General features: G+C 44.3%; 1 protein-coding gene across 1 annotated transcript in view; it reads right to left on the bottom strand.

The window, feature by feature from the left end:
- LOC120043213 (extracellular serine/threonine protein kinase FAM20C-like) overlaps nt 1–11,249 on the bottom strand; it is a 72,258-nt gene extending 61,009 nt beyond the window's left edge. Inside the window, exons 1-3 of the mRNA XM_038987863.1 lie at nt 9,921–11,249; nt 8,160–8,341; nt 3,851–3,929 (exon numbers count right to left, since the gene is read on the bottom strand). Coding sequence (XP_038843791.1) covers nt 3,851–3,929; nt 8,160–8,341; nt 9,921–10,480 — 821 coding nt within the window. The 5' untranslated portion in view covers nt 10,481–11,249. The remainder of the gene's footprint in view (nt 1–3,850; nt 3,930–8,159; nt 8,342–9,920) is intronic.
- Nucleotides 11,250–11,477: the final 228 nt, after the last annotated feature.

The following is an 11,477-nucleotide window of genomic DNA, read 5'->3' as shown; positions in this document are numbered from 1 at the left end:
ACAGTATTTCAAACACCCCACTGACTATCATCATTCAATATACTGTATTTCAACACCCCACTGACTATCATCATTCAATATACTGTATTTCAAACACCCCACTGACTATCATCATTCAATATACAGTATTTCAAACACCCCACTGACTATCATCATTCAATATACTGTATTTCAAACACCCCACTGACTATCATCATTCAATATACTGTATTTCAAACACCCCAAGTGCAGCTGGCTTTCTACTATTTCACATCATTTTCTCACATGCAAGAAACACCCTGGATTGGTTGAGTTGGTGCATGATGCTAACCTGCCAATCTAATGACCATAGGTTGCCCAAAGCCAGCCAAGCAAGTCTAGCTCAAAGCTAGCCCATAAACAGCCTAATGCCAGCCCAAAGCTAACCTAAAGGCAGCCTAAAGCTAACCCATAGTTAACCCTTAAGCTAACGCAAAGCTATCCCAAAGCTAACCTAAAGACAGCCTAAAGCTAACCCATAGTTAACCCTTAAGCTAACGCAAAGCTATCCCAAAGCTAACCAGCCCAAATGAGCTCTATGTTCGGCTGGACTTGCTGAATGATATGAGGAGACATGATACGAGGAGACAGCCAGGGCAGTAACTCTGCATGTTAACAGTGTGAACATTGACACGTGCTGAGGCACAACTGCCAGTCAACACACACACACACACACACACACACACACACACACACACACACACACACACACACACACACACACACACACACACACACACACACACACACACACACACACACACACACACACACACACACACACACACACACACACACACACAGCATCAGCGAGACAGCCTCAGTCTGTCCTGCCTCCCCAGCTGTCTGTGAGGCTCAGGGACATCACAGAATCAGACATATTTCTGCAAACACTATTGGAACCTCTGACATATGACTTCTAGACATTGTCTTGTCTAGAGGCATTCAGAAATAGGAACTAAACACAGAGGGAAAGCCTGAGTTGTGAATCGGCTTAATTTTTATCTGGGTAGGTGGACTTGGAGTACGCTAGCTCACTTTGTTACAAAGTACCACATAATCTTAAACCATAGCCTTTGTTTTTATTTATTCAACATCAAAGTAAGCATTGGAGTTTAGCTAAAAGAAAAGTGTGATAACTTATTAAACCTCTACGGGGCACCACAACATCGCACCTGCAATGAAGAAGAGGCAGCTCGCTTGCAATCTCTCTCTCTCTCTCTCTCTCTCTCTCTCTCTCTCTCTCTCTCTCTCTCTCTCTCTCTCTCTCTCTCTCTCTCTCTCTCTCTCTCTCTCTCTCTCTCTCTCTCTCTCTCTCTCTCTCTCTTTCTCCACACTGTGGTTCAATTCAGTCGGAAACGCCAGCATCCAATATGTCAAAGTGGGCTCTTGAGCAATTACTGTTTAATCACAGGCGAGTTAGCCAAGACACAACACACAGACACAACACACACACACACACACACACACACACACACACACACACACACACACACACACACACACACACACACACACACACACACACACACACACACACACACACACACACACACACACACACACACACTGTCTGTTTTAACGTTGGGGGAATTCACTGGGCATAATAACTCAGCTGGATGGTTTTTATGTGCCGTGCTTATGCTGGCAAAATGTCTCCCCCAAGAGCTTGGTGTGACGGCTCTGGGTTATCTTTTTAATTAACACGTAAGCCTGTTGATGTTAATTCATGAATTCATTGAAAACAGACTGATCATTCCCCACTAGAAAAGATCAGACAGAAAATAAATGTTGGATCCTAACCAGTCATGAGCGCAGCAGTTGAAATGTCTAGCATTTATTCTGGTTGTTTTTCCCTGAAATAAAATGTTTGATTTTTAGGTAGCACTTTGTTCATTCCTTTAGTTGATCAAGCACCTCAGGGAGTATGATGTAGGATTTTGGTGTTAAAAGAGTAAAGAAGAGTAAAAGAAGCAAAGTAAACGGTGGCCTTTCTTAGCATAAATAGGGTATAAATAGGACATAAATAGGACATAAATAGGGCATAAATAGTATTATACTGGACATAGATAGGGCATCATTACAACATACATAGGACATAAACAGTATTATACTGGACATAGATAGGGCATCATTACAACATACATAGGACATAAATAGTTAAACGTGATGTATTATGATATCATTAACGTTCATAAATGGATGATAGAACGGGGGCTTTGAAGGTCTTTTACTTTGTCAACATTTATTCAATCTGCCAAACACCACAGACATTACAGCCACTACAGACGCTACAGACGCTACATACACCACAGGCAACACAGACACCGCAGACACCACAGCCACCACAGACACTACATACGCTACCTACACCACAGACACCACACACACCACAGCCACCACAGACACTACATACGCTACATACACCACAGCCACCGCAGACGCCACATACACCACAGCCCCTACAGACGCTACAGACGCTACATACACCACAGACAACACAACCACTGCAGACGCCACAGACACCACAGCCACCACAGACACTACATACGCTACATACACCACAGACACCACATGCACACCACAGACACCACAGACACTACATACGCTACACACACCACAGCCACCACAGACACTACATACGCTACATACACCACAGACACCACACACACCACAGACACCACGGGCACTACACACACCACAGACACAACATACACGACATACACCACAGCCAACAGAGACACTACAGACACCACATACCCTACATACACTACATACACTACGGCCACTACGGACACTACATACACTACAGACACTACATACACTACAGCCAACAGAGACACTACAGACACCACATGCCCTACAGACACTACAGACACTACATAAACTACGGACACTACGGACACTATAGACACTATAGACACTACATACACTACGGACACTATAGACACTATAGACACTACATACACTACATACACTACGGACACTACATACACTACATACACTACGTACACTACATACACTACATACCCTACAGACACTACATAAACTACGGACACTACGGATACTACAGACACTACATACACTACAGACACTACAGACACCACATACCTTGCAGACACTACATACCCTACGTACACTACGGACACTACGGACACTACAGACACTACATACACTACATACACTACATACACTACGGACACTACGGACACTACAGACACTACGGACACTACGGACACTATGGACACTACAGACACTACATACACTACGGACACTACAGACACTACATACACTACGGACACTACAGACACTACGGACACTACGGACACTACGGACACTACATACACTACATACACTACGGACACTACGGACACTACAGACACTACGGACACTACGTGCACTACGGATACTACGGACACTACGGACACTACAGACACTACATACACTACGGACACTACGGACACTACAGACACTGCAGACACTACATACACTACATACACTACGGACACTACAGACACTACATACACTACGGACACTACAGACACTACATACACTACGGGCACTACGGACACTACAGACACTACAGACACTACGGACACTACAGACACTACATACACTACGGACACTACGGACACTACAGACACTACAGACACTACAGACACTACTTACACTACGTACGCTACGGACACTACGGACACTACATACACTACATACACTACATACCCTACGTACACTACGGACACTACAGACACTACAGACACTACTTGAAGAGATGTCAGGTAGGTCATCCTTGATCCTTCTTGTACATTTTATACAAATGATTGGTACTTACTTCATGGGCTTGAACAGCGCCTGTCCGTAGTTATGGAAGGTCATGATGAGCTTCAGTTGAGTTCCTCCTGACTTCATGACTGTTTAGGGAAAAGACAAAGAGGTCAAATGTGAATTTACTGTACCATCTTGAGGTACAGAAACACAGAGACATGCACACGACCATACATGCGTGCGCACACACGCAGGCACACACACACGCAGGCACACACACACACACCAATGACCACCCCTCCCCCCACCCCCACTAGGGATGTGAAAAATTGAAACATTTTCCTAACTATTAAACAGTCGGTTTTACATTAAAACTCTAAGAAAAAGTATAAAATTCCACATGAATTCACAATGCAGAATATGTTCCTATCGCGCATGAGCGCTAGGGGGCAATGAAGTTCTATGTACCGGTTCTATGTACCGGAGTAGGCTGAATCTCAAATTTAACACTTGGATTAGGCCCTTTATCGAGTGGCCACTTGCTGTTGTGTGCGATAATGATAATTAGAGTCCGAAGGTGTTTTGGCCAAAATGAGCAAGGAGACGATGCGTACTCAATGTCCCAACTGACACAAATATAAATCAATTTGCAAGCATTGTCTTCCTCGACCTGTCCAGTAGCAGTGTGTAGTTAAAATCACTGGGGAAGCCAAGCCCCCCCCACAAAGAGCTATATTACAACCTGTCTGTTGTGATAATTGTGTTGTTTAGTTCATATGCCTCGACACTGTGATATATAGGCCTAAAGGCCAAGACTATAAGAAGACACAGTGGCAGAATAAATTCAACCACACCTTTGTTTCATCACAAAACCGGACAGTAACCTTTGTCCAGTGAAGTCCACAAAGCATATTGCATGTACAGTAACAGACAGTTACATGACCTACAGCATAGTCAAGCAAGTTAATGTTTCTGATATTTTCAGACCACTAAACAACTATTGATTTAGAACCACAGAGAGTTACAGCAAGTCACAAAGAAAACAGGAGCTCCACTATTCCAACACCATTTCAACTTCAACATTTCAACATCATCAAATCACCTCTGCTTAGTCTAATACAGTGACAACTAAAACATACCCAAAACAATTTAGTCCAATCAACGTAATCTAAATATGATGAGGCTGTTCATGGTTCTGATTTCTATGTGCACGTGTGTGTGTGTGTGTGTGTGTGTGTGTGTGTGTGTGTGTGTGTGTGTGTGTGTGTGTGTGTGTGTGTGTGTGTGTGTGTGTGTGTGTGCATTCGTGCAAGCAGAAAAAGCCTACTTTTAGAGAAACGTCAATGCCATCCTCTCTTTGATGTTGATAAAACCTAACCTGAGTGACACCTTTTTCCGTGTGTGTTCGTGTGTTTTCTTAACATTGACATAGCTAATAAAAACAATTCGTAACACTTTCTATGAATACCCTCTTCACCCTCTTCATAATGCATTATAAGCATTTTGAAGTGTTGTAAAGGCACTTACAGTAATATGTTTATTCATAGGAGGTCTTACCAAACTATTGCCTTCAGTTCTTTTCACTGATCATATTCCAGTGTTGTACAAATACACTATTATGCAGGAAACAGTAGCTACTCCACTTTACCTGAATCCATGCATGGATCTCCTCCTTCATTGCAAAGAGAAGACTCAGTAACCCTGTTAGAGTTGGACCAGGTTAGGCTGTACAGAAACTGGAAAACTCCAGACTACCCAGGAGGCTAGAAGTCTTCCAACTCCAAAACTCTCTCCGCCCGTGTAAAAGAACAGTACAATTACCTACGCCCATCTTTCCCTTCAGATCTGGCCGTCGCTCCGTCGCTCCGTTTCACACGGAGGGAGTGGGCCAGGCTAAATCAGACACGCTCCAGACTCTGCCTGATTATCTGTCTAACAAAAGGCCTGAGAGGGGCTGTCTAAATGGCTTGTGTTTCTGTCATAATGGACAGGCTTTCAGGGGATTTGTCCATATATTACAGAGCATTAACTTGAGCATATTACACAACCCTGCAGCTCTGCCTAACCACAATGTAAACAAGCCCTGCAGTCTCCTCTTTCACTCTTTCTTTCTCCTTTGCTCTCACACTCACTTTATTTCTATTTCTCTGTCTTTCTCTCTCAATCTCTCTTTATTTCTCTGTCTTTCTCTCTTAAACTCTCTGTCTTTCTTAAACTCTCTCTCTCTCTCCCAGCTAGGTCTCTCTCTCTTACCATTTCTCTCCTTTGTTATAGGGCAAGATGTACTAGATTTTCCGGTTGCTGGGTCATATTGATAGTGCTATCAGATAATCTAACGTTAATCCTTTAGTTGTCCTAAACACTTTGCCACCGTGACCTGCCTATATATAAACCTTTGGAAAACTGCTTGTAACCCGCCCCCACAAACAAAACCATTGTTTGTAACTAGGACACTGATAATGAGCCGCGACCCGTGATCCAAAAGGAACTGGATGAGATGCACCAGCTGGGAAGCGCTGATCTAATCGACAAAACTCAAAAAGGTCATCCCTGATGAAACATTCAAATGAGATTCATGGTTCAAGTGGATTGAAACTAGGCCAGAGTTAGCATAGAGTAGCCTACAGTGCGCGTCACGGCCACCTGTAGTGGAAGCACTGCTATGCATTCCACAACGGTTATGATGGCCATCCAGAGTGCTCTCTCTATCTGAGCATCCCTGAATTCATGAATGACAATGTCTTTTTTTTTTTACAAAAGCTCCCTCTCGGTGGAACACTTCTGTATCATAATGATGAATGCTCTCTCTCTCTCTCTCCCTCTCTCTCAAACACACACACACAGGCGTACGCACACACACACACACACACCTGGGCTGCTGTAGATGTATGAGTTATGAGATGTTCTGCACACTGAGAAAAAGGTAATATCTTTACAGAGAGACAGGCTCAACCAAACATTATCAGCAGGAAAAATGCTGAAGTGGAAACTTTCCTGAATATCTGCACCCTGTGTTGTCTCTCTCCCTGATCCAGGCTGGACTGAACGGGAAGGCTGCTGTCTGTGTGGAGGTACAGTATGCACGCACGCACACACACACGCACGCACGCACGCACGCACGCACGCACGCACGCACGCACGCACGCACGCACGCACGCACGCACGCACGCACGCACACACACACACACACACACACACACACACACACACACACACACACACACACACACACACACACACACACACACACACACACACACACACACACACACTCCTCCACAACCCCCACATTCCTTCCTCCACACACACAGCGTTTTATATGGCCATCTCTGAGTGCAGATGCAGTTGATTGATGGGCAGAGCAATGGAAACAGTGGGTGACACACACCTAGAACAAGAGGTGCCATGGAGCACGATTGATTACATCCTGTCCAGGAGTGATTGAGGAACTAATATCAATGCTGGAGGGAACTTTAATGGCGTTGTGCAGCGGTTCTTATTTTAGCCCTTGTCTTTGCATGCACACCAACATCAGCATAGACACGAGACTGTGTACGTATGTATCCCTCGCATGCAGGCACACACACACACACACACACACACACACACACACACACACACACACACACACACACACACACACACACACACACACACACACACACACACACACACACACACACACACACACACACACACACACACACACACAGCCACCCCAACCCCCTTACACACACACAGGTCTATGATATGGTAGACCTCAGACTGATGAGTGAGGGAGGCAGTACTTCATTGCAGCTGTAGCTCTCCAGTGGGAACAGTAGCAGTCCCAGAGGTGGACACATTAAGCCTGCGACAGCCACATAATGTCACCTAAACACTGTATGATTGCTTTGAGGTCTGAAAGATTATTTTCCATAACCAAACTGTTTGACACAGAAGGATTGATGGTTTTTCATCTATTTTTCACTTCCTCTGAATGTATTTGCTATCTGTAACAAGGGCCTCAGGTAAAAATGAAGGGGGATTTAATTGAAACTCAGCATTGGGACAAAAGCACCGGATGTTGATTAAACGTGGTTTTCTATATAATGCCTTTACTTAAGTGTGTATGTGTGTATCATAGTCTCTCTCTCTCTCTCTCTCTCACTCTCTCACTCTCTCACTCTCTCACTCTCTCACTCTCTCACTCTCTCACTCTCTCACTCTCACTCTCACTCTCACTCTCACTCTCACTCTCACTCTCACTCACACACACACACACACACACACACACACACACACACACACACACACACACACACACACACACACACACACACACACACACACACACTGCACAGTATTCTTGGTATTCTAGTTCTTCCCAGACTCACCGACACTGGTGATCCTCTGGGTGACCAGATCCTTGAGCAGGGAGTCCAGGACAGGGTTGTGTCTGGAGTAGAGTTCGTAGCGGTTGATACCGATGTGGAAGCGAAGCCAGTTGGGGTAGGACTCGGCTGTCACCTCCCCTGTAGGGGGGTACTCCTCCTCTTCCACGTTAGCTTCATTGTGCCTAGTGGATGGAGAACAGAAGCGAGGGTTGAGTTGTAGGAAAGGAGAAGAGGAGAGGAGCTCAACTGTCAATGCATTGTCTAATTCACTGCTACAGATTTGGTAACGAAGATGACTGCTACAGCAGAGGAGGCTAGTGGGAGGAGCTATAGGGGGTTGGGCTCATTGTAATGGCTGGAATGGAATCAATGGAATGGTACCAAACACATCAGACACATGGAAACAACGTGTTGGACTCCGTTCCATTGATTCCATTCCAAGTATTACAATGATCCTGTCCTCCTATACTGTAGCTCCTCCCACCAGCCCTCAGGTGTGTTCATAAACCTCACAGTATTCTCCTGGATTAATGGGTGTGTTACTGCTTAGGGATTGGATGGATTTCAGATTTTATGATGGCATCCAGGTTATCAAAAAGTTTCCTCAGAAATGTCATTAAGTCTAATCAAATGACATGAATTAAATCAAATATCACACCTGTCGTCAAAGTGGAGTCCTACATGCAATATCAAGGAAGCTGACGTTTAATGAAGGTGTAAAATAGTGCAGTAATAAACAACACTATCTTGCTAAGCAAACCTAAAGCCAATGTTTATGATGTAACCACCATATATGGCAATCACATCATCATACAATATATTGGAGAGACTCACCATTGAAATTCAATCAATATGTTGTTTACACATGATTGAACATAAACAGCATTGAAGTCATACATAGGGTACAATCAAATCAAATAACCTAACATCTGTATGCCTACAGTGTTGGATGAATACAGGACACATATCTGTGGCCAAACTCTCTATTCTTAATTAAGTTATTACATTGTAATAACAAAATAAGTATGACAATAGTATGCCTACCCTCACATGCTTAGGAGATCATTAGATATTACAGTAAACCACGGCAGAATCAAATAGGTAAGTAGCCTACAGATGCAAAGGGCAGGGGGGTGCTCAGAAGACCACCACAGTTCAGGTCAAAAGAAAGGCCATCGTTTGAGTGTGGATGGATAGATAGTTTATTCACTACACAACGGTAGAGGTGGAGAGGAAGAGTTGAATAGATAGATTGGATTGTCTTCCAGTTAACGATATCCCCATAGAATGGAGAGAGTGTGAGGAGAAATGGTGATAGATAGATGGATAGAGAGATAGATAGCAGTAGAGAATAAAGAATGGAGAGAGTGTGAGGAGAAATGGTGATAGATAGATGGATAGAGAGATAGATAGCAGTAGAGAATAAAGAATGGGTTTGCATGCAGGAGTACCACTTTGCAGTAGGTGCAATGAATAGTGTATGGACAATAAGTCATGTATATAGTCATGTAGCCTTTAAGCTACAGGGTATAGTGGATAGCAAGCAGAGCAACTGTGATGCTCAGTTCAAGTATCTGGACAAGTGGACCATTAGTTATTAATATCACTTTTGTATTCATTTAATTAAAACAGTGAAAGCCAGGGAGGAAGTCAATTGAAGAAACTGTTGCTTGAGGGTAATAATCAATTTATGGCACTATACACCTGTCACCTTGATTTCTTATAAGGTGATACGCCTGCTTCCTTTTATCCCCAGCTTACCATTCTTGATTCCCCGCTGCTTTCGGATAGAACCTGATGTCAGTATTGACGTTGAACAAGGTGTCGTCGTCTGTGAGGGTCGGCAGGTCCGTCTTGTATAAAGGATGCTCGAACAGAGCCGGCAGCCGGAAGATACCGGGCGCAGCAACGGTCTTACCCCGGCTGGCGTCTCTGATGAGCGGCTTCTGGTTATCCGCTGCCCCGTCGTACTGTTTCATTCGTTTGAAAGACTCCCCTCTCTCCCCAGCGGCAGGGATTTTTTCCAGGGAATGGGACGTGAGGTTTGAGCTCGGCTCGTTGCTAAAATCTTGCAGGATTCTCAGCGTGTGTTTGTTAGGCCAGCCCGGTTCCGCCACCGACCTAGCGCGTTGCTTCCCCCAGCTCCCGGCCTCCTCGCTCGGGTTGTGAGTGCACTGGCAGCCACCGTTGCCGGTTTCCGGTCCCGCCGCTCGCTTTTCTAGTTTTGGGAGCAAGTCTATCATAATGTGCATGGTGCACGCCACCAAAAACACCATGAGTATCAAAACTCGAAATTTACGAAACAGTATCATCTTGATCATTTTGTACAGGATTCACTACTAAGTAGTTGCTGTTATATCACTAAACCAAAAAAGCAGCGCACAACACCGATATATATTAAAATTATATTCAATGTGAAATATGGAGCAAAAACCCAATGTAGATCATTTAGAGATTTTTTCTGGTCATTCCAAACATAATCCGTGTTATATCAGAAACTCCATGTTTACGCACAGAGCGCTGGTCTTTTAGAAAAGACTGAATGATTCATATTCAGCCAGATGGACATGCCGACTCATTGCGGAGAGCAGGCACCTTAAAGCAAATGGGTCTGTGGCTATTCTGAATACGGCACAAAACGATATATAATCGCAATAGCAGTGAATAGTTTAGGGCATTTTAAACGTGTTTTAGCACAATTGCGTTTCGAAAGCACTGTTCCATCCTCAGAACATGCAATGCTGAGCATAAAAACGTGTCAATGCTATCCAATCGTCATTTTTTGTTAAAAGTCCGAGGGACAGTCTTTATTCAATTTCTGATTAAAACATGTAGCCACAGTCCTTGTAGGAAATAGCAACAGGCACCAAAAAATGTGTTAAAGAAAAAAAAAAATCGACGAGATTTAAAAAAACATGTGATGCACTGTCAGCTGAAGCTACCTGGATGCGAGTCTAGGCCAGATCCTGTCAAACATATACATCTCCCGTCACCGTCTTTCCGTTCAAGGAACAGCAGAGCGAGTAGGCTACACCGCTTGGCAGGTGCAGAGATTTTCGCTTCCACTCGTGTCCCGTGGCTGTTATACTTCTCAGTCGAACTAGTATCCTGCTCTTACTGGGTGGGTGTGTTAAATATTATGATCAACCCTTCTGAGCCCAGCCTCGCCGGCGTCATAGGGAAGAGATTGGCTGCGTCTACATGCAAACAGCGATAGTGACATAAAGAGAGAGAGAGCTTCAGAAAGCGTGTTGGAACGATATACTGTAAACCTGGCTGCAACTCTCCACAGCGCAAGAAGAGGGCGTCTTCTATTTC

Source organism: Salvelinus namaycush, chromosome 3 (assembly GCF_016432855.1).
Source record: "Salvelinus namaycush isolate Seneca chromosome 3, SaNama_1.0, whole genome shotgun sequence".
Classification (NCBI taxonomy): domain Eukaryota; kingdom Metazoa; phylum Chordata; class Actinopteri; order Salmoniformes; family Salmonidae; genus Salvelinus; species Salvelinus namaycush.
Note: the sequence above shows the minus strand (reverse complement) of the source record. Positions and strands in the feature narration are given on the sequence as shown.